Consider the following 24,959-nt stretch of genomic DNA (forward strand, 5'->3'; position numbering starts at 1 on the left):
AAAATCAGTAAGCAGGCATGAACAGAAATTTGGCGACCCAATCAATTGTATTCCACCCCCAGTCTCCTCAAGATTTTACAAGGAAATCTGCTGAACTAGGTCTAAGCTACAAGCTGCCTGTAGAAAAAAATGTCATTAGAGGATGCACTAAATTGTGACATTATGCCCTTAAGCCAAAATAACACTGAATGGAGTTCCTACCTCACATTAACCTCCTGAATAAAGGTCTTCAGTTTGATAGCAGGCTGTTGTCATAGGCAAGTAATGTCAGAGAATACTTGAAAAAATTATCTCATGTGATTAGTAATGTTATTAACATTTTTATTATTTAATCTTCAGATTTTGACAAATTCTATGTGTATTGTTGCTAACATTTCAGATTGTGGCCTGAGTATCTAGGCATCATTACTTGGCATGCATAATATATCTGAAATAAACTTTCTTTGCCTTTGCAAATTATTTTCCCCATGGCTTATTTAAAACCTATCAAATCTGTTGTGTACATATCCTTTGTTTGCATCTTCCTTAATTCTTCTGTGGTGATTCTTCAGTTGTGTTGTAAAATTAGCAGCAAATTTGGAACTTCATGTAAGAATGAAACAAATGAGTGTTATAGGAGAACAATAAAATGTGGTAATATTTAACAACATTTTGGGAAGATGGCACAGAGGGAATATTGAATAGTGCCATTACTAAGTTTGATGGTACTTCAGCTGCCTCTCAGGTCTAGGTGAGTCTCTGCCCATTTGTGTTGTGCTTTGGTCTAGCGTGATTTATAGTTTTAATAGCAATCATCAGGTTTTGCCAGAGAAGGACTACTGTAGATTCACCATCTTAAAGTAGGCAAACTGAAGACCTTACAAATAAAAATGCATTATGGGGCAGTGAGAAAATGCTGGCATCTTTTACCTTGATCTGAGCTTGGCGCTTTTCAAGAAAATTATAATTAGACAGTCTTGACTGGAATGAAGAAAGTGTACCCTGGGACACACCTTTGCTCCAACGTGTTACATTGGCTGAGACAACAAATATTCTAGTGATAAAATAAGTTTATTTGTTGAGACATTTTTATCCCAGCCAGTGTTTGCTTTTAGAAAGCAAAATTGTAAATGGCATGTGGCTGAAATTCAGAGACATCTTGCTAATGAATTACATGGTGTAAGTGATATGTTTCCCACCCCAACTCACTTTTTTCACAATTCCATAGGTTGGAATTTTGGCCTGAATGTACAACAGCTGAAATACCCCTCTCCCAATCCACCTTGTAAGTAGTACAGCTCTGCTCCACAGCCATTTACATGTTGCTAGAAAACAGAAACTGGACTTATTGTAAGAACCATCTTTGGAGGCCACTCGTGGACCCTGCTGATGGCTATCTCAATGTTTCCACCCAGAGGGAAATTATCCCTTTACATGCCGATACTTTGGAAGTGGTTGTGTTGAGGTGTTTATGATGTTTGCAAAATAGGTTTAGGAAATAACATTGGGAGACATAGCTACAAAACATAGCAACGTGATAGCATATATATATTTCCCATGATCTTGGCCATTGTTTACAGTTCTGTAAATGATGGTATTAAGAAATGTCTACATTGTTATATTGACCTCTGTGCAGATTCTGCCAAAAGATGTAATTCTTGATGAATGAAATGTTATGTTGTAATGCAAAACTTTTTTTTATGAAAACAAAACAAGGAGTAGTCAACATTAGATAAAATCTCTCCAAGTCTCCCCCTCTCTTTTAAATCTAAAACCTCTTACTTTGACAGCCAGATTAAACTGTCATGCTTTCAGGACCATAGACCTGATATAACTTGGCAAGTCATGAATGATATTGGATACCACAACCAGCTAACCAAATCTCTGCCAGACTGCAAAGCCTTCTAATATTTAAACTTTGGGTAGAAAAGCAGTCTGGAGAAACTCACAACCATATTCTGTGCCTGAGATAAGACAAAACAAAGAGAATAAAATGTATATACACATTCATTAAGACTATGAACTCAGCAGATTTTGCTTACTCCTGAAATGGAGCTAAAAAACTTAATTTTAAAAAAAGAATGAAAAATCATACAAGTGTTGGCCTACAGCCCAGCATCTTCACTTAAATTACACAATAAGATCAATTATTGTCAAACCTAAGCATACATGTGGAATTCATACAGATGTGAAAAAGAATGGTTTTAGCATGAAATTTGAACATGCCTGCCATACTTGAGTTAAAGAATTTCTCATCTGAGGGTTCAAAACTTTCAAAAAACAGAGCTCCTCAGGACTTGCCAGAAACCAGAGTCCAGAAAGAGCCAAGGCCCTTAGATGAGAAGGAAAGAGCAGGGGATTAACTTGCTCAAAGGAAAGGCATTCAACAGAAGATGCCATGTGGAAATGTACTAAGGCCCTTGAGCGTGTCAGTGTTTGCAGAAACAAGACCGAATGCCTTATTAGGAAATTCTAAACAGAAGGCAACAGCAAGAGAAATCTGAAAGTTCATTCTGGTCATCTGGCAGAAAGTTTTAATAAAACATAGGTTTGAGTCAGGCCCGCAGCCAGAAAAAAAATCAAGGGGGGGGGCGCGGAAGAGGGGTTTAAACATTTTCTTATTATTTTAGCGAATCATAAAAAGTAGGTCCATAACCCAAAATAATTTAAAATCTGTTACTCATTCCATATTTTTATAATTAAATCAATTAGTTCCAAAGTTTCAAGTCTTTAAAAAACCCTGAAAATGGTAATTTAGTGGTTACAAAAGAATACTACAATGCTTGTTGGAAACACTTGAAAACTGTGTCAATACACTTTGACAGAAATCAGGCTCCATCGATAAACTTTGGTGGAGACTCAAGAGTGGAAGTCTAATTAGTCTTTCTTGCCCAATTGTGCTTCTAATTATGTTTTCGAACGTTTAAGAGTTGAAAACAGCCTTTCATTTGTAGCTGTTGACACTGACAGTGTTGCAGACATCTGAAGAAGTTTCTTCACTTTCGGATCTCAACAAGGTCCTAAAATTACCACCATTGTGCAAAGGTTCTTCATAGGTAATAGGTCCTGAATCATTGCTCCCTCTTAAAGCCAATTCTTGTTGGCCGCAAAGGATAATAGTTTCCACAACTAGCAGATGTTTTTCTTCTGCTTTTTTTATTATTTCCTTTATCATGATGACAGGTTACATTTTTGAGAAAATTTGTGTTATTTGTATTTCTCTGTGTGCATGGTTTTGTTTTCTGCATTTATTGTAAGTGCCTATGTTATTTACTGTACTTCAAGGGTGAGGTCAATAGAAAAAAATTCACTGATTATTGTGGGACTAAAATATAGCAATATTTGGAATATCTGGAAAGAGATTTCTTGTCATTTGTATCATTAGTTGATATATGTACAGTACATGTGACTTTTGGCATGAAAGAGCCTTTATAATTACTATCCATATTCTCTGGTTTGTATGGTTTTAAGCACTTTTAGTCATCCAAAATGTTCTATTATCAAAAATCAGTTAACTGCATGATTTATTCAGGCTGATCTCACTAGCTTAAATCTCCCTGTAAAACACATCCCTTAGAAGAATGGATTGTTAAATTAGCTGAAATTGCACTTTTGAGAAACTGAGCCAAGTGTGATTTGAATGCACATTTTACTTAATCTTTGTACCTGGCAAAGGCTGAAACTTTAATAACAAAAGGTGATGCTTGTAAGAAAGCTCTCAATATTTTCTCTTAATTCTAAAGTGCAAATTAAGAATTGTGTGTAATCTTTGGTTTAGCTTGAGCTGTAGCCTGTTGCATGAGAGGCAGAGGAAACAAGCAACCTTAGCCCATGTTTGTCCTTCTTCTAAGGTCTTTTCTACAGTAACCAAATGAACCTGGCTGCCACCATAAAAAACAAACCTGTATCCTTTGTAATTGTGATGTTCCCTATATACCTCCTTACTTACTCAGAAGACTTTGTATGGGGTAGAGTAGATTCAGAGGCGGTTCACCGGTGAGGCCATTTAAGCAGTTGCTTGTGGCGCAATCATTCCGGGGGCACAGTGAGGCCCCCGGGAGGATGGCGCCACCCCCGTCTCCATCTTTGGACCTTGCAGGCCTTCTTCGGGCCTTCTTCAGGCCACTCGGCCCACCAGAAAAGCCGACGCAGGCTCTGGAGTGCCCGACACAGGCTCCGGAAGGCCCAGAACAGGCTCCGGAAGCCCGCGTCGGCCCTTCCGGTAGGCTGAGTGGGCCTTCAGGAGCCCATGCTAGGCCTTCTGGAGCCTGCGTTGGGCACTCCGGAGCCCACGTCAGCCCTTCCGGTGGGCCGGGCAGGCCTTCTGGAGCCTGCACTGTGCCTTCTGGAGCCCGCTGCCATCTGCTGGAAGCAAGGCAAGTGGGGTGTATTTGTCTGTGGAATAATGTCCAGGGTGGGAGAAAGAGCTCTTGTCTGTTGGGAGGCAGGTGTGGATGTTGTAATTAATCACCTTGATTAGGACTTAATGGCCCTGTGGCTTCAAGGCCTGGCTTCCTCTTGTCTGGGAGAATATTTTTTTTGCGAAGTGTTAGCTGTCCCTGATTGCTTCCTGTCTGGATTTCCCCTGAGTGTTGTTATTTATTTAGACTTTTCCATAATCCCTCCTTATTATCCAACACTTTTGCTTATCCAATGCTTTTATTTTTCAGTGATTGGTTTTGGGGGGCAGCGCCAAAATTTCTGTTCGCCTATACTTGAAAATTACCTTGGACCTGCTCTGAGTAAATTAGCAATTGGATGCAAGCAAAAATCAAGGCATCAGAACAACTTTAAATTAATCACAAATGTTTTATGAAATGTTTTGAAAACTGCAGTTTAACAGTTTTAATTTTACTTGAGCGTGTCATAATAGGGAAAGAGCAAATTTAAAAACTACCTAGAACCCATGCACTGTGAGGATACCACAGAGGGAAACACACATGCATCTAAACTAGTAGTACACCATTTATTCAGGTGTGCTAGAAGGACATTGTGTCATTACTAGTTATTAGAGCTGTGCAAAATTATCGTTAGTCCTTGCAAATCAGATCAAGTTCATTAAATTCATACTTATGATGCAATATCCAACATGTAAGTGTGGCCCATGCCAAAAACGTAAGAATCACAACTTACCCAATACTTTTTGTTTGAACTTTGTAAACCTTGGAAGCCTCCCAAAATCAATTTCATTTTCAGTGCAAGCAAGCACAGCAAAGCCAAAAAGGCTGCTATTCCACTTTAAATGAGTGGCCTCTCACCATTAGGAGAGGGAAAAAGCAGGGATAAAGCAGAGTTCACTGGGAAAGAGACTTACAAAGCTCAGAATTCTGGGAAATAGAGCTCAAGAAGGCTCTGCCCTATGCCAGAGAATTCAAAAGGCCCTGCGCTAAACTGCATTTCCTAGAAGTCTGCTCAGCATCAGAAATCCCCAATCAGGATAGGGGAGAGATTTGTCCTTTCATATCAGCAGGTAGTCAGAGTTCCAATAAACTGACGAATCTGCAAAGTGGAGGACTGATTGATACTTCTAATAAGTAAATCTCTGTGCTGGGCTGGGAAGAAATCCCTATAAATGGAAGTTCTATATGGGAGACATTAAAAAAGATAGTTGTCATAGCTTTTTTAGAAAAACATTTTGTCAAAAAAAAATCCCTAAAATCAGTAGATGTCTGAATATTTCTGAAAGTTGGGGGGAATTCTCTTCTGTTATCTTGTATCATTGTATAGAAGATTCAAGGAGGTAGCTCTTTTAGTTTTTAAAATGTTGTTTATAAAGACTTTGAAAATTCCCCAAAAATCCATGGATAAGTGAAACGTTCTGAAACTTGATGGGCTAACAGTGATAAATGTGTTCTACCATTGTAGAAAGTTTCACACCAATAGCTGTAAGGCTGAAGGAGAAAGGAGCCCCTGAACTTTCCCCATTGCGCAATTAGTATAATGAAAAAGTAATGAAATTTTGTTACTCTTGTTATAGAAATGAAATTTTCACTAATGATACTTTAGAAACACTTTCGAAATGAAATGTTAGAATACCAAGGCTTCCAGCAATGAAAAAGAAAACTTTGGGGTGTATCTATGAATTCACTTTAAATGCCTTGGCTCAATGTTATGTAATCATGTAGTTTTACAAAATCTTGAGCTTTCTCTGCCAAAGAATGTTGGCAGCTTACCAAACTACAAATCCTAGGATTCCATACCACTGATCCATTACATTTAAATTTGAGGTGGCATTCCTCAAATAGGAGCTCTAGGCCCTCCTGAAACAGCTTCCCCTTTTGTTTTGGCTCAGTACTAGGATTACCATATTATGATAATCTAACGTACACCCTCATTTTGACAATGTAATTTAGCCCAAAAAAGTGAACATTAGATTTGAGTAAATATGGTCTTTTTTCACCCCAACCTAATTTTAGCTAGGCACCTTCTTTACTTTAGCCACTTCCTTGTATTGAGGCAATTTTTCAATTCATCCTATATCTTTAGTACCTCTGCTCTTAACTGGTAACTTTTTTCAATACATTAAATTAATTTTTCTTCTAAGGCCCTTGGCCAATTCTAATTTTCTTAGCTTCATTTTTCTTTTGAGCTCACTGGCATGATCATACCCTTAGGATCTCATCATATGGAAGTCTTCCTCAATTTCTGTCTGTTTCTACACACTTCAAAGATGGACTCCTTCAGGGCCCATCAAATGATACAGGACTGCCTCCAGTGTTTGCTCGTGAGACTCTGTCTCCTCAGTGTGTAGAATCGGGAAGATCTCAAAGACAGGCAGAAATCAACTCCACGCCTTTCGCTGCACATAGAAATGCTGAAAAATTGGTATTTTTCCATATTTTTCCTTGTGATGGGGAGTAAAAGATTTGTCAGATATTTATTTATCATGTCAGAAGCGAATTGAGAATACAGATATAATGCATAAAAACCCACAAATAGAGGTTAAAAACCTGGTATTATACTAAATTTCCTTTGACCAGATGCTGATCACTTTTAGTGCCTCTAGTATCGCTGTAAGAAGGTCCTCCATTGTATGTGGCAGAGCTCAGACTGCATTGTAGAAAGTGGTCTGTGGTTTTCTTTTCTCCACACTTGCACGTCATGGACTCCACCTTTTAGCCACATTTCTTAAGATAGGCTCTGCATCTCATGGTACCAGAGCTCAGTCTGTTCAACATCTTCCAAGTTGCCCAGTCTTCTCTGTGCCCAGGAGGGAGTTTCTCATCCGGTATCAGGCACTGATTGAGGTTCAGGGTTTTAACCTGCCACTTTCGGACTCTTGCTTGCAGAGGAGTTCCTGCGAGTATCTCTGTAGGAAGCTATTTCTTGATTTAAGGCATTGGCGTGCTGGTTGATATCCGCAATGAGGATGGGCTGGAGATGTCACTGCCTTGGTCCTTTCATTACTGGCTGCTACTTTCCAAGGGATATCAGGTGGTGCAATAGCGGCTAAGCAGTATAATTTCTCCATCAATGTTTGGTGTAGACATCCTGTGATAATGTGGCATGACTCATTAAGAGTGACATCCACTGTTTTAATGTGGTGAGATGTCTTCTACACTTGGCATGAGTATTCAGCAGAGTAGCAAAGCACAAGCACAAGGACAGATGTTTTTACTGTATCTGGTTATGACCCCAGGTTGTGCCAGTCAGCTTTTGTATGATATTATTTCTAGCACCCACTTTTTGCTTGATAATCAAGCAGTGCTTCTTTTAAGTCAGAGCACGGTTTGTCCAATTACTTCGTGACATTTCTGTGTGAGTGTTCATGTGGGCAGTCTGCTAATGCTCCACTGTTTCCATTAGTGGTTTAAAGACATTGTAGGTTCCATTGAAAGAAGTGTGCCTGTCTCCTTTAGTGTAGGGGTTTAAGAGGAATAGTACTATGGAAAGTGGTGTTTCAAAGAGGATGTCTGTTTTAAAAAGTGTGCTGGTATCTTTAAAACTGTTGAGCTAGAAAGGAGAGGAGGCGATCCTATGTGATGGAGTGAGTTATTCCTCCATCTTCTATAAAGAGGGAACCCCATGAAACATCACACAAAGAAGGCAATTATAGCCACTCTTCCCTCCCCCACAGGATGACGTTCTTAGCCTCAAATAATTCAATGTTTAAACCAAAGCGATCTCTTAATAATCTAGAACGAACACAAAATGGCTGAATAGTTTCATTCCTTTACATTCCTTCATACCCCATACATTGTATAGGATGGTATTCAAATGTCCCTTGATTTCATTTTCAATAAAAATTTCTACAGAAATTCCAATTAGTGCATAATTATATATGTTCATAGTTGTGAGGAACATGGATTAAAGATTCAATGAGCATTAATTCAAACAAAGCAAAATATATGGTATTAACAAGTGTTTTGTTTTTTAGCTATGTTAGAATTTGGTTGATTTCTTGATAGCACTCCTCACCCAGACAGATTTCTTTCTTTTCTTTTCTTAACTTCCCCTGAATGTATTACTCTGGGTTTTTTCTGACTTCAGTGAGCATGCCAATGGAGGACTGGAGTGCCCCATGTCCAAAGGTGTGTTTCTGAGCACAGAATCAAAAATATTATGTAACATTCAAAGCCAGTAGTATCCTATTAGCAAGTTATGATGGTATCCATTCAATTTACACCACTATAACCCACTTTTTTAGCCACTGAAGAGGCCAAAATTTAGTTACAACCATGCAACAGCTGGAATAAAAATAATAAACCAGTACAGGTGGTCCCAGTGGTAATTGGCACACTGGGTGCCATGCCAAAAGATCTCAGCCAGCATTTGGAAACAATAAACATTGACAAAATTAAAGTCTGTCAACTGCAAAAGGCCACCTTGCTAGGATCTGCACGCATCATCCAAGACTACATCACACAGTCCTAAATACTGGGGAAGTGTTCAACTTGTGATTTTGTGATATGAAATCCAGCATATAGATCTCATTTGCTGTGTCATACTATGTCTTTGTGTCAATAGTAATAATAATAATAATAATAATAATAATAATAATAATAATAATAATAATAACTTTATTTGTATACCGTCCTACCTCCCTGAAGAGACTTAGGACTGTTTTCAACATATAAGGCAAACATTCAGTTGCTGGAAAGAAAACCATACAGAAGACAATACATCGAAATAGATATATTTGACAATACAATACAACCTAATTTAACTGAATGAACAAAATAACAACTAAAAGCATCATAAAATGACAAACACACTAAACACACTAAAAGTAATAAAAAATATTTTAAATCCCTTTCATTGTAGCTCCATCAGAGGTTCAACAGACCAGTGGCCAAGATTACAAAATGAATGTGGCCAACTATAAAAAGGCTGGGCAAGGGATAATACAACAACTATCCCTTGCCCAGAATCCACCTTTACACACACACTGCTAAAAGCACACACCACTGGATGTTGCCATATCAGTGGAGGGACCAGAGGAAAAGTATTCTGCTATTTCCTATATCTAGATGCACAATAATGACATTGTCCTCAAGGACTGATAGAGGATCCTATCCTGCTGAAAATCCCAGGCAAAAAAGGATTTTCAGCTAAAGGCCATGGAAATTGTTGTTTTATGGGAGCTGCTCACTGACAAGGTGGATTTAGGTGTTGTACTGGGAGAATATTGTTGCTACCTGCTGGACATACATCTCCCAATGCTGAATGATAGCCATTGTTTACTACTGTTTAGGTGTTTTAGCATAAAATATCTATCTTGTCAATTTAGTTTTGTGTGAATTGTGTTGTCAAATGCTTTCATGGCCGGAATCACTGGGTTGCTGTGCATTTTTCGGGCTGTATGGCCATGTTCCAATACTTTGGGAATCACTTTTTTTTCTTTCATTTTGGTTCAGAGGTAGGAATATATGAACCAATTTGTTGGATGTATTGTTAAACTGTTTTATCTAATATATATTGAGATTTATCCTTCAGCATTTCTTACTATAAATTTGAAGAAACTAGAAAATGCTATCTTCCATAACAGAAATGGAAACACCTGGCATATTATTTGTCATTCTAATCAGTTTTAAGCCGCTGGCCTTCATTACACAGCCCACAGAGTACTTGTGGCCCACAACATGTATAATTGTAACCCACCATAAATTAGTAACATGGCCTCCATCATTAAGTGTCAAAGGAGCGATTGTTTATCTGAAAGAACATGGTTCTTGTGAAAAGATGAGTTACTACTCATATATATACTAATTACTGAGAATTATTATATGACAATTGGTTGTCCTCAGCCTGTCATAATAAAGAAATACTGTCAGTTTGTCAGCCCATAAAACTACCCTGTGAAGCTGTTGCACGGTTACTAATGCTGAATAGGGCTTCATCAAATAATTATACATGACCTTTCCACTGATTGTTTACAATATTGTTTACACAAAGAAGCTAGAGTACAGACTTTCGCTTGCAAAATGCATGTTTGTTTTGCAGTTTCCTAACAGGGATTCCGTTATGGATTCTTCTTCGACTAACCGAGAAATGAACTGATTTTTTGTTGTTGTTGCTGTTTGACCAAATGTTTCCATTTTCTGAGCCAGTCAATGAGGCTTAGATAACTAGGAACCCTTTTGAAAGCCTCCCTATGCAATTCTCAGCATGCTCCCTTCCTGCCCTTTAGAAACACGGGTAGAACAAGCAGGTAGTGATGAAGAGCGATGCAAAGTAAGTAAGAGGCCACTTTTCCTTCATTCTTCCCCCTCTGTTTCAATTGTCCTGGCACACTCTGCAAGGCATCAGAAATCATACAGCAATGGTCCTTGGGATTTAAACTCTTTTCAAGGATTCCATCCTCTGCAAGATAGAATGAATACACACACACATGCAACTTTTATACTGTTTGATTTCTTATGTTTAAGCCACTCAGAGGGCCTAAATGTAGTATGTAGCAAGTTTTGAAATAAGAAAAAATACGCTTCTTATCCAACACCGCTTCTTAAACTTTTCACCATTGCCATCTTTTAACGATGCAAAATTATAATGAAATCATTCCCAAGTTAGAAATAAAATTAGACCTTCAAGTAGTCCAACAAAGCCATGTTTTGGTTTTATATAGCACGTGTGGATATGAGTGGCATGTGTATAATACAAAGATCTCAAACAGACACTGGTGGCTCTGATCTCAGTGGGACATTCCATGTTGTAGTCCGTACTTTAAAAGAGCTATTCAAGGCTCTGAATCTATTTGGGGATGCCTAACTCATTCAGAGTTCAGAGTAAAATCCAAGTTAATTCACTGTGCCATTGATATTGGACACACACACTACATTCCATTCCATTCCATTCCATATATTCAATGAGACCACTGCTGATTATCCTCTAACTCTTTAATGTTGGATTTGTTTGAAAATCATTGGCACTTGTTTGAGAATCTGTGCATCCCTTTCTGCTGATGCCACACACACAAGTTTCCTTTGAAAGCTCATCTCATAATCATAGTATCATGGAAAATGGGGAGGGGGGACAGAATATTACTGGTATTTATAGTGAACATTATGCTCCTGGCAGGAATGATTTTTTTTGTTTAATATTGCTCAGTTGCAGTTTTGAAAGAGACCTCTCAAATAATAAACCTGTGCAATTGAAACTTGGAGCAGATGAACTTATTAGGGAGTTAGGATACATATGGCACTTAACTGAAATCGAAACACATACAAAAACAGAGCTATAGAATTCATTGAATAATGCTGGATTTGTCATAACAGGCTTCACCCTTTCCTTACTAAGGTGTCATTTTATTTCTTGAGGCACTTCATTTTGTTGGCCTTCGTTTGAAGAATGGCCTCAAAATTCACCATAGTAAAACACAGATACAGTAACTGAAGCATAGAAGTAACTTTCTGAAGTCAAGAGTGAGGGGGGAAAAGTCTTTTGATCCTTTATACTCAATGCATGTATTTCTAGTCATTCTAATGAAACCAGAGATACTGGATTATTCTTCCAACACAACTAGTTTAATTTTGCCATCACAGCAGAATGTGGAAGCCTGTCCAAAGAGAGTTTTCATTTGACACATATGACTTTAAATTGGAATAAACTCTGATACAAAGTTCTAGAATTGTGCCACTGAAATTAAAGACATTTACATCCAGCTTTTAGACATCAAATACCAATGTAAGTCCTGTAGAATTCGATGGGGCTTACCCTGTTTCGAAAGAAGCGGCATTAATGATTAATGGGATTTAGTCTCAGGTACAGTAAGTGTGTTACAGATTATATTGTGAAGTTAGTCAGTCAATTGTGCAATCCTATGTCTATTCAGAACAAAGCTTCATTGAATTCAGTGGGCTTATTTCCAAGTAAGCATGTTTAGGAAATACTGCATTAGTAGATAATTGCAGGCAATAATAATAGCATTTTAAACTCAAAAAGATAACTCCAAAATTTGTTTGGGTATTCAATAGGTTAATCTATTGAGTATTCACAGAAATTGGACCAATAATGTATACGCACAAAGACAAACCTTAAGAAAGCAAAATAAAATCACAAATGACATTTACTAGAAAACCATGAAGGGAAATTGTCTTTAATTAGTTCACAGTTGGAGCTTGGTTCATAGTGCTTATTTTAGTTAAGTCTTTCATTGGGAAGAAACAAGCTATTTAACTTTCAGGATTCTTGGAGGCGAGAGTGCTTTGATGCACCCACCTTATAGACAAACGAAAATTATTTCTTTCTTTCCCCTATTCATCACAACACACATATATACACACAACTCACATATAAAGCACACACAGAGAGATCTATGGTAGAAGTCTTCCGGCCTTCCTTAGATAACCCTATTTTGAAAATCAAAACTAATTTCTTAAAAATGATTATACACTAAGTGCTTTTTCTAATGCTAAACAGGACTCTGAACATGTTACATTGTTTGTCAATAGGTTCTTAGGCCATAAAACAAACAGGAAAAAACACATTTTTACTATTATCAAAAACACAGAATACAGACAAAAGTCAGGTAAAGATGAATAGGTTGACTTGAATCAGTTTGATTATCACCCAGATGTTTCTTGAACCGGCATTTTAAAGATTTTTAAAGGGAATGTGAAGTCAGAGGTAATACAGAGGTACTACAGTCCATCTGTATTTTACACCACATAGAGTTACTTTTCAGCCCATGCTACATATGTTTCAGGTCTCTTGCTGTTTCTGCATGCTACTTATTGTTGATAAGAATTGTTCATGACAATGAATGACCCATTCAGTAGGTATACAGTACATACCAAAGGTCTGTATTGATAGCATTGTTCTCAACTGATCGTTATATTGTGGATGCGACTGTGTCTGCAGAAAGTAAGGAAGGATGTGGTTGCTCTCAGATCTGAGACTGGAGTTAAAATTTCTCCTTTGTTTACTTTATACTTAGCTTTTCATTTTTGCATAATAGTTTGACTGGCTAGTGTGAAGATGTGTTGCTGTGGACGGACCAAGAGTTTAGCTTCCCTTCTTCATAACTAAAATGTTCCTTCCATCTGAAAGGGCACTCTCAGTGGATTAAGGGTTTAGAGTCCTTCAGTCAGCCCTCTACATTTGCAGGCTTAATTCTTGCAGGTTAGATTATTAATGGTTTAATTAACATGTTCTTTCTAGGAACTCTAGGTCCTCCAGGGTGACTCTATGCCAGAAGTTGACAATAGAGATTCCTTGGAGGACCTAGACATTCCTAGGAAGATAACTTCTTTTGGAACCTCTATATCCTCCTGCATAATTTTATGGTCAACTTCAGTTGAGGCTGACCATAAAATCATAGAGTCACCCTGGAGGACCATGGGATTTCTAGAGTGGTGTTCTCACAGGTGGAAAAAGTGAGTTTTTTATTCACAATTACCATTTTTTTCATGGTGTCCTGAGCTCCTAACCGCCACAAAAATGGAGGATCCAATGCAGAAGTCCTCAAACTTATTAAGCAGAGGACCAGTCATGGTCCCTCAGACTGCTGGGGGGGCTGGACTGTAGTTTGAAAAAAAATGTGAATTCCTATTGACATTACATGTATCTTATCTGTAGTGCAAAAAGAAAATACAATATTTAAAATGAATAATTTTAAGCACTATAAACTTATTATTTCAGTGGGAAGTGATGAGATTGCCAACTTAATTAGGATTGTTGTTATTGTGTGTCTAAAAGTCATTTCAGACTTAGGGTGACCCCAAGGACCTCATCATATTGCCTTAATTTCCCATCCTATAACACTTCCTTGACGCAACCAGCATGGAGCCTGCCGGATCTCATCCCATGACATACATCTATCACCGGCAGGGCTCTGTGCCAGCTGCATTGAAGAAGCATGGTAGGAAACTCCCCGTGTACAGGTTAGGAATCATGGGAACAACATGCTTTCCGGCATGTGATTGGGCAAGTGGGTGGTGCTGATGATGTGAAGCGCTGTGTGACAGGCTCACCCCACTGGCCCACAATTTACTCCGCTACCCTATGCTCCCCCCCCCCCCCAATGTTGTTCTCCACATCAAGGACCTCAATGTGATGGGATCCTAGGTCTAAATATTAGGGCAGAGCCAGGTAAATCTGGCCTATGAGCCTTAGTTTGGTTATCCCTGATCAAATGCATTAAATAGCCCAAATATCTGAAAAGAAGGAGTGTGCTAGCCCTGTTCCACTTATTATCTATACCTCCAAATATAGAAGAGATCCTGCTTTTCGCTTGAGAGCAACAGAAGCACACGAGGAGGGAGACACCCCTAACATGCTAAGTGTAACCTACCTAGTTCTGTAATGTTGAAAGACTGCTAAAGTATTTTTCATAATTGGTGACCTAACTGACTCCAAAAGCAATAAGGATCGCCATTTTTATGGAATATTTTACCATAATTGCTGGTCATGGTGTTTTCCAATCATTCTGAATTTGTTTCAATATAGGAGAACAATCCAGAGAGGGTTGTAAAAGGTAAATTGTTGCTGAAGAACATAGTCTGTGTGTGGGAGGCATTTCCACTTGCTTATTTCAGGCTGAGGCAAACCCTCTGCTTGGACCATGGGGTATCCTGTGGAAAAGTGTGCCCATCAGCCCCAACCCTGCTGGTTCCATCACTGACCTACTCAAGTTGATTGCACAATTGTTGAGAGCCAAGTATGTCTTCAGAACATCTCACTTAATGTGCAATGTTTGAAGGTAAAACTGTAAGATGCATGGGGCTTTGAAGAAAGGCCTGACACACACAACCATTCTCCTCTTAGAGGTATAATGTAATACAATTTAATAATTCCTGATTAGGACTTACAACTACTTCAGATTTTATATAACAAATATTTGATTTATCTACCAATTCTTGGTTTCATGATTTGATTCAGATGGCAGTATACTTAGTTCTTATCTCCCCCCACCCTTTTATGTTGAGAGTAACTAAATCTTACTACCATATTAATATGAAAGAATCCAGATATTAAATGAAGAAAGGTTTAATACCTAGGTTCTACCTTCATGGCATTGATAAAACTGAGAGGCCATGCCTCATTGTTTAGTGACAAAATTAATGAATATTATTATCCATCTTTCTTTCCACCTTTCCTTCCATCTGCATTCCTCACAAGTGTTTACTGAAATATTACACTTTTATAATATGTAACAAGATGTGTTCAGCTTTGACAGGGAAACTATTTAAATTTCTGCTAAATTTTAGCTGGTGAAGCTGTAAGGGTTGTGAATGTTTTTTTGCGAAACACCTTTTGCATTGTGGTGCAATATAAAACTGAAATAGAGCACTGTGAATTATTTTTACTTTTTTAAAAAACAAAAGGTCATAATGCTTGCATTTTTGGATATCTCATAAGGATTATAAATGCTGATTAAGCAGAGGAATAAGAAAATTTTATTTTAATTTTCCTATTATGCTCTTTAAACATTCCAGGCTCATAGTGTTAATGTCCTTTAGAAACACTTGGCAGATTCAAAAATGTGTACTTTGAAACCCCGAAGAACAAACATCTCAGTTTTTTCAAGGTTTAGGGCAAGCGTGAACACAGGTAGCCTGCTTGCAACTTATTTTTTCCCACATATCCCACTATTTTTTAATCAACTTAATATCTTCTTGTCTATGACTTCCAAGCTCAAAATGGATATCCTATTCTTGTTGTTTAACAGTCATGAATTCACTCAGTTACTCCAAACCTTGGGACATGTCTACACCAGGCAGTTTAGCCTAGTGTAGGTATGCTTCAGATTCAGCAACTATGGAGTGGGATGCCTCCATGACTAGCAAGAAAGAGGAAGATGATCTCCCATCCTTTTTGCTGGTAGTACAGGTGTCCCAGTCTCACATCAGCAAAGGCACTCGTGGTGACTAGGAGATTGGACAGAACTCCATGGCTGACTAGGAGTGGTGGCAGTGGCATGGGCATAATCCAGCCCCTTCTCCCAGACTGATGATGCTAATATCCAGTCTGAAAAGTGGATCGGTACAAATCAGACTTGATCCTGCTATCTAGGTAAAGGTAAAGGTTTTCCCTGACGTTAAGTCCAGTCATGTCTGACTCTGGGGGTTGGTGCTCATCTCCATTTCTAAGCCAAAGAGCCGGCGTTGTCCATAGACATCTCCAAGGTCATGTGGCCAGCATGACTGCATGGAATGCCGTTACCTTCTAGCCGAAGAAGTACCTATTGATCTACTCACATTTGCATGTTTTCGAACTGCTAGGTTGGCAGAAGCTGGGGCTAACAGCGGGCTCTCATTCCGCTCCCCGGATTTGAACCTGCAACTTTTTGGTCCACAAGTTCAGCAGCTCAGCACTTTAACACACTGTGCCACTGGAGGCCCTAAAGCCCTAGGATAGTCTAGAGAGGTAAAGTCTAGAGAGTTTCCAGCAAACTGCAGAGTATCATCTGTCTTTAAAACTATTGTGGAGTTTTATTCAAAATGGGTTTATCATTGTCTTTCTCTGAAGCTCAGAGTCTTTTGCTTAAAGTCACCAGTTGGATTATTGTAACTGAGCAAGGATTCAAAACCCTTCTTTCCTTGAATTGTAGATCAACACTCATATCTCAACAGCATGCAGGCTGTCATACCATAGTGTTCTCATATAAATTGATAGTTAAATTAAAACTGTAATACTATATGAATTTTAATAACTGTGCCTAAAGGAGAGTGTGAGCTGGGAAAAGTGCAGAAAGGGAATGGTATGTAAAATTATTGGGGTTGTTAATTTTTTTGTGGGGGGACAGGTAAGGAGACATGATATAGGACTTCATGCCATTATTCACTGAAAGCGAGTGGAACTATCTTCTTACCATGGCATTTCATCCCATTGTGTTCGAAAACAAATAGTATCATTTCTCAAAACTCATCACACACTCTAATTTCAGAGCCTTTCTCCCAAAATCATCTGGTTTTTGAGCTATCACATGAGTGAGTGTAGTCCCGCCTTCTCTCTCTCTCTCTCTCTCTCTATATATATATATATATATATATATACACATACACATACAGTAGAGTCTCATTTATCCAACATAAACGGGCCGGCAGAACGTTGGATAAGCAAATATGTTGGATAATAAGGAGGGATTAAGGAAAAGCCTATTAAACATCAAATTAGGTTATGATTTTACAAATTAAGCACCAAAACATCATGTTTAACAACAAATTTGACAGAAAAGTAGTTCAATACGCAGTAATGCTATGTAGTAATTACTGTATTTACGAATTTAGCACCAACATATCATGATGTATTGAAAACATTGACTACAAAAATGCGTTGGATAATCCAGGATAAGCAAATGTTGGATAAGTGAGAGACTACTGTATATATATATATAAGGCACAAAATATACTTGTATGCTAAAATAAAATACAGTTATTAGTATTAAAATAATTACTTTTGGAAACAAAGTGATATGAGCAGTTATAATTGTTTATTCAAATTTAAGGCAGAATTTTGACAGTATTAATTATTCCAGGGCTTTCTAGCAACTACTACTTTGGTAAAAGAAGAAGGAAATTAAAAGGAAACAAAAGCACAATTTCAAGAGCCAAGAATACAGTGAAGGAGAAAATAAACAAATGCAAAATAGAGATCTTTAGAAATGGCACTATTCTTAATAAATAAATAAATTTTAAAAATTCTGTGCAAGGATCATGCAGCAGGATTTTAGAAAACCAGTGCTTGGTAGAACACCACCCATAGGAACACCCATTCCCCCACGTTACATTGACAGATCCCACCACACATGTAAACGAGCACCTACTCCTGTTCCCCCCATTTCTAAACACTTCTAAAAAAGTTCACTGACAAAACATTACAGACAACAGGCAGAAGTTTATTTGTGTTGTATGATGGGCTCTGCAGTACTTTGTCTATGAACTGTTTTAGACGTGTTTAGAAATTGAGAGGTGGAGAAATTGTGGCTGATGAAGTCCATAGGCGTCTAAAATTACATATGTAGTTAGGGTAGTTTTGGGGAAGCTGTTCTCCTTTGATAATACAAGAACTTAGAATCAGCCATTGAAACTGAACAGTGGGAGATTAAGGAGAGATCAGAAGAAGCATGGCTTCACAAAGTACTTGGTTAAACTGGAATTCAATGCCACACGATGATAGTCATGGCTGTCAGCTTGGATATTTTTAAAAGGGAATGAAATAAATAAATGGAAGATAAGACCATCTATCGCTACTAGTTAGGATGGCAGTATATCACCACCAGTATTAAAGACATAAATAATAATAATAATAATAATAATAATAATAATAATAATAATAATAATAATATCCAGAATGGGTTGACACACCTTCATCCCCAGATTAGGACCCCTGATGGCAAGAACCTCTGTTTTGTCTGGATTTAGTCTTAATTTGCTTTTTCTCATCTAGCCCATTACCTCCTCCAGGCATTCATTCAGAGGAGACAGTATCCTCAGCTGAGGCTGTTTTTGAAGGCAAGTAGAAATACATGGTTCTGTATGTCAGTTTCTGAGTAGTACAAGATGGAGACCATTGTTGTATTCAGTTCCTGATGGCTTGCTCCCCATAGGCAATTGAATGTCCTCTGCAAACACAATATTGAACTAGATAGATCTTTGTCCATTGTGGTTCTTTCTATATTTGTAAATTAACTATTTGAAACTTCCAAATGCCATTTGAAAATGCATAACTGTAATGTTTCCTACATATTATATCACTATAGTATCATTTTAAAATAAACATGGCGAATAATACAAAAAACAACCCTGTTAAAATTTGTAAATGTTTTACATCATCAGTTTCTATAGACAAGAATCCATGATAATTTGTACCATTAGTGAATCTATTATTAAAAATTGACACAATTATTTTTTCCTCTAAAAACAGTATTTTAGATGCATCTAGTGCAATGATATAAATATAACTTCTCATTGCAATGTATAAAAAATAATATATACTTAAACATACATTTCTATTACATATAATAAGCATTCAAGAATAAAATGAGTTTACTCTCAAGTAAAGCCACATTAGTCAATGAGCGAAGACTTCATATTTACATATGTGAATTAACTTGTTGAGGAAAATATCAATTTATGAACAATGTTTAACTAGCTCCCGATCTATTTCACAAAAGCTGCACTTTTCCCCTGTTTTATGGTGCATACTTTATTATATAGAATTTTTGCAGTGAGACCTGATCCAATTTTTGTCTTAACAGATGGGATCTTGTTGGGGTTCCACATATTTGGTTATTTAGGAGTTTAGTAAACAGTGGTTTTATCCAGCCTGTGATTGGAACAGATGTGATCTTATCAGGGTTCCACTTTTTTCAGGAGTGTAAAAATGCCATGATTTGCTGTACAGTGCTCGAGTTTATTTTTTGTGTGTTTCAGAGCTGAGGTCCTCTTCAACCAGAATTTGCCCCTGGGTTCTAAAACATCATAATAGGGAGTTAATGTTTTATTCTCTATTAATTCCATTAAATCCCTTTAATATTAGAGCATGTGTTGCTTTATAGCATTAACTAGTGTCTTGCACTCAACAGTATTTTCACAGTTTATGACACTGCTTAGGGCATTAACAAACAGCTGTTTGAATTAAATGAGCAGTTAAGGACCCTGTTCATTAACTCAAAAGTTTCATGTATTTTTAATTCTTTAAATCTAATGGTATTAACACCCTCCAAGAAATCTGTCTTTGGTTATAATTTGCTGTGACCAGTATTGGTGTGCAGGGCAGGAAGTTATACAAGATATATTGGAGATAGCTATAGTCAACAAATTGTAATCCTTATCAAAATTGCATTTGTTGAGGATATAGAACTTCAAAAATTGTTTATAGCAGCTGTATTGAGAATTTTCCAATTTTGTTTACTGATGACTTAATTTAGCTAATGTAAGGAGGCAGTTGGAACAGAATTATTTGCATTTGAAATGGTGCAATCAAGGGTTTCTGACTGTCTTATTTTCAAAAAAGAGACAGAGAGAAGAAGTTGCATCAAGACAGTGACGGAGTGTCTAATGCAATTCTATATTGTTTAAGTCAGTGGGTTTTTTCATATACTTTAAAAGACCACATCTTCCCAATTTTTCAAATTTATATAGTTATTTTTTCCCTCAATTGAATTTTTGTGCTTACTTTTAACTACAATTTCAACACCTGCAACAAATTCACACTCAACCACTCCAATATTAATTAAGCATTTAAAATATGTTTAAAGCATATTTTTGTATGTATAACGAGTTGAATAAAAAATAAACTATTTCTGTGTTTCAAAGAAATTCCTTTGGTATGCCAATGGATGAAATGCACGGAAATAAAAGGAAAGTGAAACTTAAAATAATAAAATGGTATGACAAAAATATCTGTCAGGAAATCCATTCCCAAAATTTTGGTGTGTTGTGGAGGGGGATTTAAAAAAAGCGAAGGAGTCATTGGCCTGCTTTGCAGAAAAAAGAGCAACTGAACTTGGAGGGGGGCTGAAGAATGCACTGATGTTTTAAGAGCAAAGGAAAGTGAAACATTTGACACTCTCCACCACCCCTCTCTTGTCATGAATACTTTTAAAACAAAGTTTAAATATCCTGCTCACACTGAACAGAATATCCCACTTCGGACACCAAAAATGTTATGAATAACTTTTCAATAACTGCAAAGTATAGGTTCTTTTATTGCAGTTTCCGTGGGAGAGGTATATTAGAACTTTTACAGAACAACATATAGACATACAGTCTATGCAACTACATTGGATTCACAAACACCCTACTACATTGGCTAACAAACAGACAAAAGGGGGGGGGGGTTACATTTTCACTCAGCATTCACACACATGTACATGCATCCATCTTCATGCATACAAGTATTACCATATCCTGTCTCCTTCCTTGGAAAAGCACCTGCTTAGGCCAGGCCCAGCTTCCATTGCAGCCTGCCAACACATAGTTCCAAAACGCCAAAACTTCAAAACTCCAAAATACATCTTCTTCCCTAAGAACAATGCCAAGGATCAGACCCCTGTTTCCATACAGCAGAACTGACTCCCTGCAACACGTATCATGACTCCAAAATGCACTCCTTCCTCTTCCCTTGAGAAAAGGAGCCCCAAAAGTGACCAGAATCCTGCTTTCCCATAGCAGATCTGACACATACACTATCTCTTGCCTTCCCAATGGAGCAGAGTATAGCAGGTGAACAGCTTGTCTGTCACAATTTCTGGATTGCCATAAGGTTACTTATATAGCAATATTTTGCTGATGTTGTCCCAAAGCTGTAAATGAATGATATTAACTTGATGTAAACATTTCTCTTATCACTGTCACAGTTCTTATCACCATTTACCAAACAGGTCAACTATGTCAAGGTCTTATTAGCAACTTTTGATTACAATTCAGCAAGCAGGTAGTTAATCATTGTAGGCCTTAGTCTACAGACTGGTGTCTCCAAAATTATTAACTCTCATTCATACATCGTCCATTCATACCCACACATAATATATTCATATTTTTGTTACACCCTCACCAAATATACAACATCCACAATCTGTTCAAATTCACTTCTGAACTACTTCAATATTCAGCATTAAAAAAAGAAGCCTCTCAAGAATCTGGGTGGTTGAGTGTATAGGTCTAAAGATATTAAATAGAGGTATGCAAAACTTCATTTGTAATTTGTTTATCAGATCTATTTCATAAGATTCGAACATACAACTTGATATTAAAAATGCCAGGGCCTCCCATGCAAAAAACGTAAGATTCAAAACATTGACCTATGACTTTCAGATGAGTTATGTAAGTCTTGTAAATGGCTCCAGGTCTCCCATCGCAGGTGCCACTTCTCCCCCATAAGGGCTGGATTTGGTACGCCCAAAGGGCCCTGAGAAAGTTGGTGAGGCCAGAATCAACCTTGTGAGATAGGCAAAGTCGAGAGGCAAAAACTCCAAAGTTTACCTAGTAGGTTTACTATTATTGTTGTTTTTGTTGTTGTTGTTGTTATTTCAAAGTCTGAACTAAACTGGGATGAGATCCTGGGCCTCCCTGTTCAATTTAGGCTTATAGGGGTACCCGAATAAAAACTGGAGACAGGTTCTATACATATAATGATTGCACAGAAGAGGGAATTTCAGTATGTGTTGCTTGTTACTGGAGCTGTCTCAAATTTTCACTCTGATAATCCTATTCAGACTTATCTCCTGCAGTTTCTGGTTCTAGATTTCTTATCTTTCTTTGCTGCTGAACAATGTAAAAACCCTCATGTCATATCTCTTTCCATCTCCCTCTTTTTCTAATGGGTCCAGTTAGAAAGAAGAAAGACTTAACTATGAAGAAGGGGAAATTGTCACACTCAACAATTACAACATGATGCTTCCATTTTAACTGCTATGGCAACATCCTATGGGATCTTGAAATTTGCAGTTTTGATGAGTCATATTTCGATGTCTTAATCAAAGGGCTCTACTGTCTTCCCAAATGGCAAATCCCGGTATTCTACAATGGAATCATAGTGCTATAATTGTGAAGTATGAAAGGGCCTCTGTAATTGGGAAACATATCAGACTGAACTGTGCTGCCAGTTAAACATAGTCAGTGTATAGCAAGGGGAGACACCTTAATCCAAACGTTGACAGTAGTATCTGTTGATGAAATGCATTTATGTAGTATGAAATTGTGCTAAGAGTTTAAAGCTTTCTGTCGGTGTATGAATGTAATCCAGTAGTACAATGGTTAAATGCATAGAGTGGGAATGGATTGCTAGAGCGTAGAAATCAGAGGTTCAGTTTTGTGACAGGATATAAGTCATGTTTGAGATAAGGGAGGTATGGAATGTACTCCTGAAGCAGTCTTTTAAATAGTCTGAGGAGAGTGGCTTTTGTCCGGCATGATGTGTATATGTGTAAATAAAGTTTAAGCTGCTGTAGAAGCTGAAACCGGAGGAGTCTGTAAGTTTGTCCTGTGTGGTCTGAGCAGCTGCCAGATTCGTCAAGAATGGAATTGACACTGAGGAAGGTGATTCATCTCAATCAACCAATTTCTTGACAGTATCCATGTTGGAGCCAGTAATAGTGAACTTCTTACAGCAATTCCTTGAGGGTTTTAACATCTTAATCTATACCTAACTCATCCTCTCCTGCATTCTTCTCCCTCACATTTTTCTCCTCCATCGTGGAGAAGGACACTGGCTGTCCAGTGGCTTAAACAGCCACTTTTGGCCCATGGTAGCCAGGACAGTTATTTTAATAGGCACTTTCTGCCAGCAAGTAAGTCAACAAACAGTCATTCAGACTGTCCTTTTTAGAGCATATGGGTGACCAAAATCCTCTCAGCTTTTTATGAAATTAGAGAAAATTGGGAAATGACAGTGACATAGAGAATGTGCTGATGCCAGCTATAGGTTGCTTGGGACATCTTGTGGTCTGAGAGACCTCCAAATGTTTGATAACATAGTACACGTTCTGCCCCCTCACTAGCTATCTATCTAGAAGGTGCCTATTATGCAGGGAACAAATTGGAGAATGCTTAGACAACAAGATTTAATAACTAACAAAAAGGTTTAAACCCTCTCTTCTCTCGAGTCTAACTAGCAAAAGTCCTTGGAAAATAAAGTCCTTCAGAGAGGGGGGGGGGCTCTAAATTATTTATTTTCTCTGTTCTTTCTCTTGTTGGTGTCTGTGTCTGAAGTGATGTTTGATTTAAAACAACTTTAACTGTAGTTGTGTTGAGGAAGCATTGTAAGACACTTCTTCGGCAATGATGGAGAGGTAAGTAGGTTTTGGGTAGCTACAACAGAGCTACCCACATTTTTGGGCCCTTTCCCCATCTGATGGGGACAGGGATAGTGCCTTGTCCTGTTGTCCCCATTTGATGGGGGAAGGAGGGAGGGTGCATATGGGACCACAGGTGCAATGCACCTGCCATTTCACTGCCAATTGCCGGCGAAACAGAACAGGAGCCAAGAACGTATGAAAAGGTCCCTAGTGTGTCCTACTACTTGAAGCCCCCTATTACTAGAAAACCTGTAAGACAATATTTTATTATGTAATTAAAGCTAATTGAAGCTTTATGTGAGCTAAAACATATAGTTGCAAAACTTTATTGGACAGCAGATTAGACTATTCAGGATTTTGCTATTTCTGTCTTTTGACCAGATCTTATTCCAGGAGAAAGTTAGAAAATCAAATCAAATAATAACAAATGCTAAGGAGGTGAAGGTTCTACAAAGGATTCATTATCTGAATCAGAAGGTGGTGTCTTCTACTTGGGTGAACATGAATAATTTTAACACTGGTGATGTTTCATCATCCTCTGGAATTCCTTATAGTGATTGGGCTATAGTTGTCTATTGAATATTTCTGCCTGGAGAATGGCAAAAGGAAATTGTGTTCAGTTAGTTCTGATAGATATGCAGGTGACTACAATATTTTGCCATATATTGTTTGGTATCTGCAAGTAGATTGTTGCTCTTTGTGGCTTTCAGTAGCATTAACTATGGCAGATTTCTAGATCGGATAGCAGGGTGAGAAGTTAAGAACTCTGCTTTTCAATCACTTTGTTCTTTGCTATTTT

At 37.8% G+C, this 24,959-nt stretch overlaps 1 protein-coding gene across 7 annotated transcripts in view; it reads left to right on the forward strand.

Moving 5' to 3' along the window:
* The window catches only part of ccdc178 (coiled-coil domain containing 178), a 206,995-nt gene that overhangs the window by 111,257 nt on the left and 70,779 nt on the right, over nt 1-24,959 (forward strand). The window contains exon 19 of one of the 7 annotated variants that reach the window (XM_062980407.1): nt 1,208-1,264. The exons of the other annotated variants lie outside the window; for them this stretch is intronic. Coding sequence (XP_062836477.1) covers nt 1,208-1,225 — 18 coding nt within the window. The 3' untranslated portion in view covers nt 1,226-1,264. The remainder of the gene's footprint in view (nt 1-1,207; nt 1,265-24,959) is intronic. 7 annotated transcript variants of the gene reach the window in all.

The sequence above is a fragment of the Anolis carolinensis genome, chromosome 4 (genome assembly GCF_035594765.1).
Source record: "Anolis carolinensis isolate JA03-04 chromosome 4, rAnoCar3.1.pri, whole genome shotgun sequence".
NCBI classification, from domain to species: domain Eukaryota; kingdom Metazoa; phylum Chordata; class Lepidosauria; order Squamata; family Dactyloidae; genus Anolis; species Anolis carolinensis.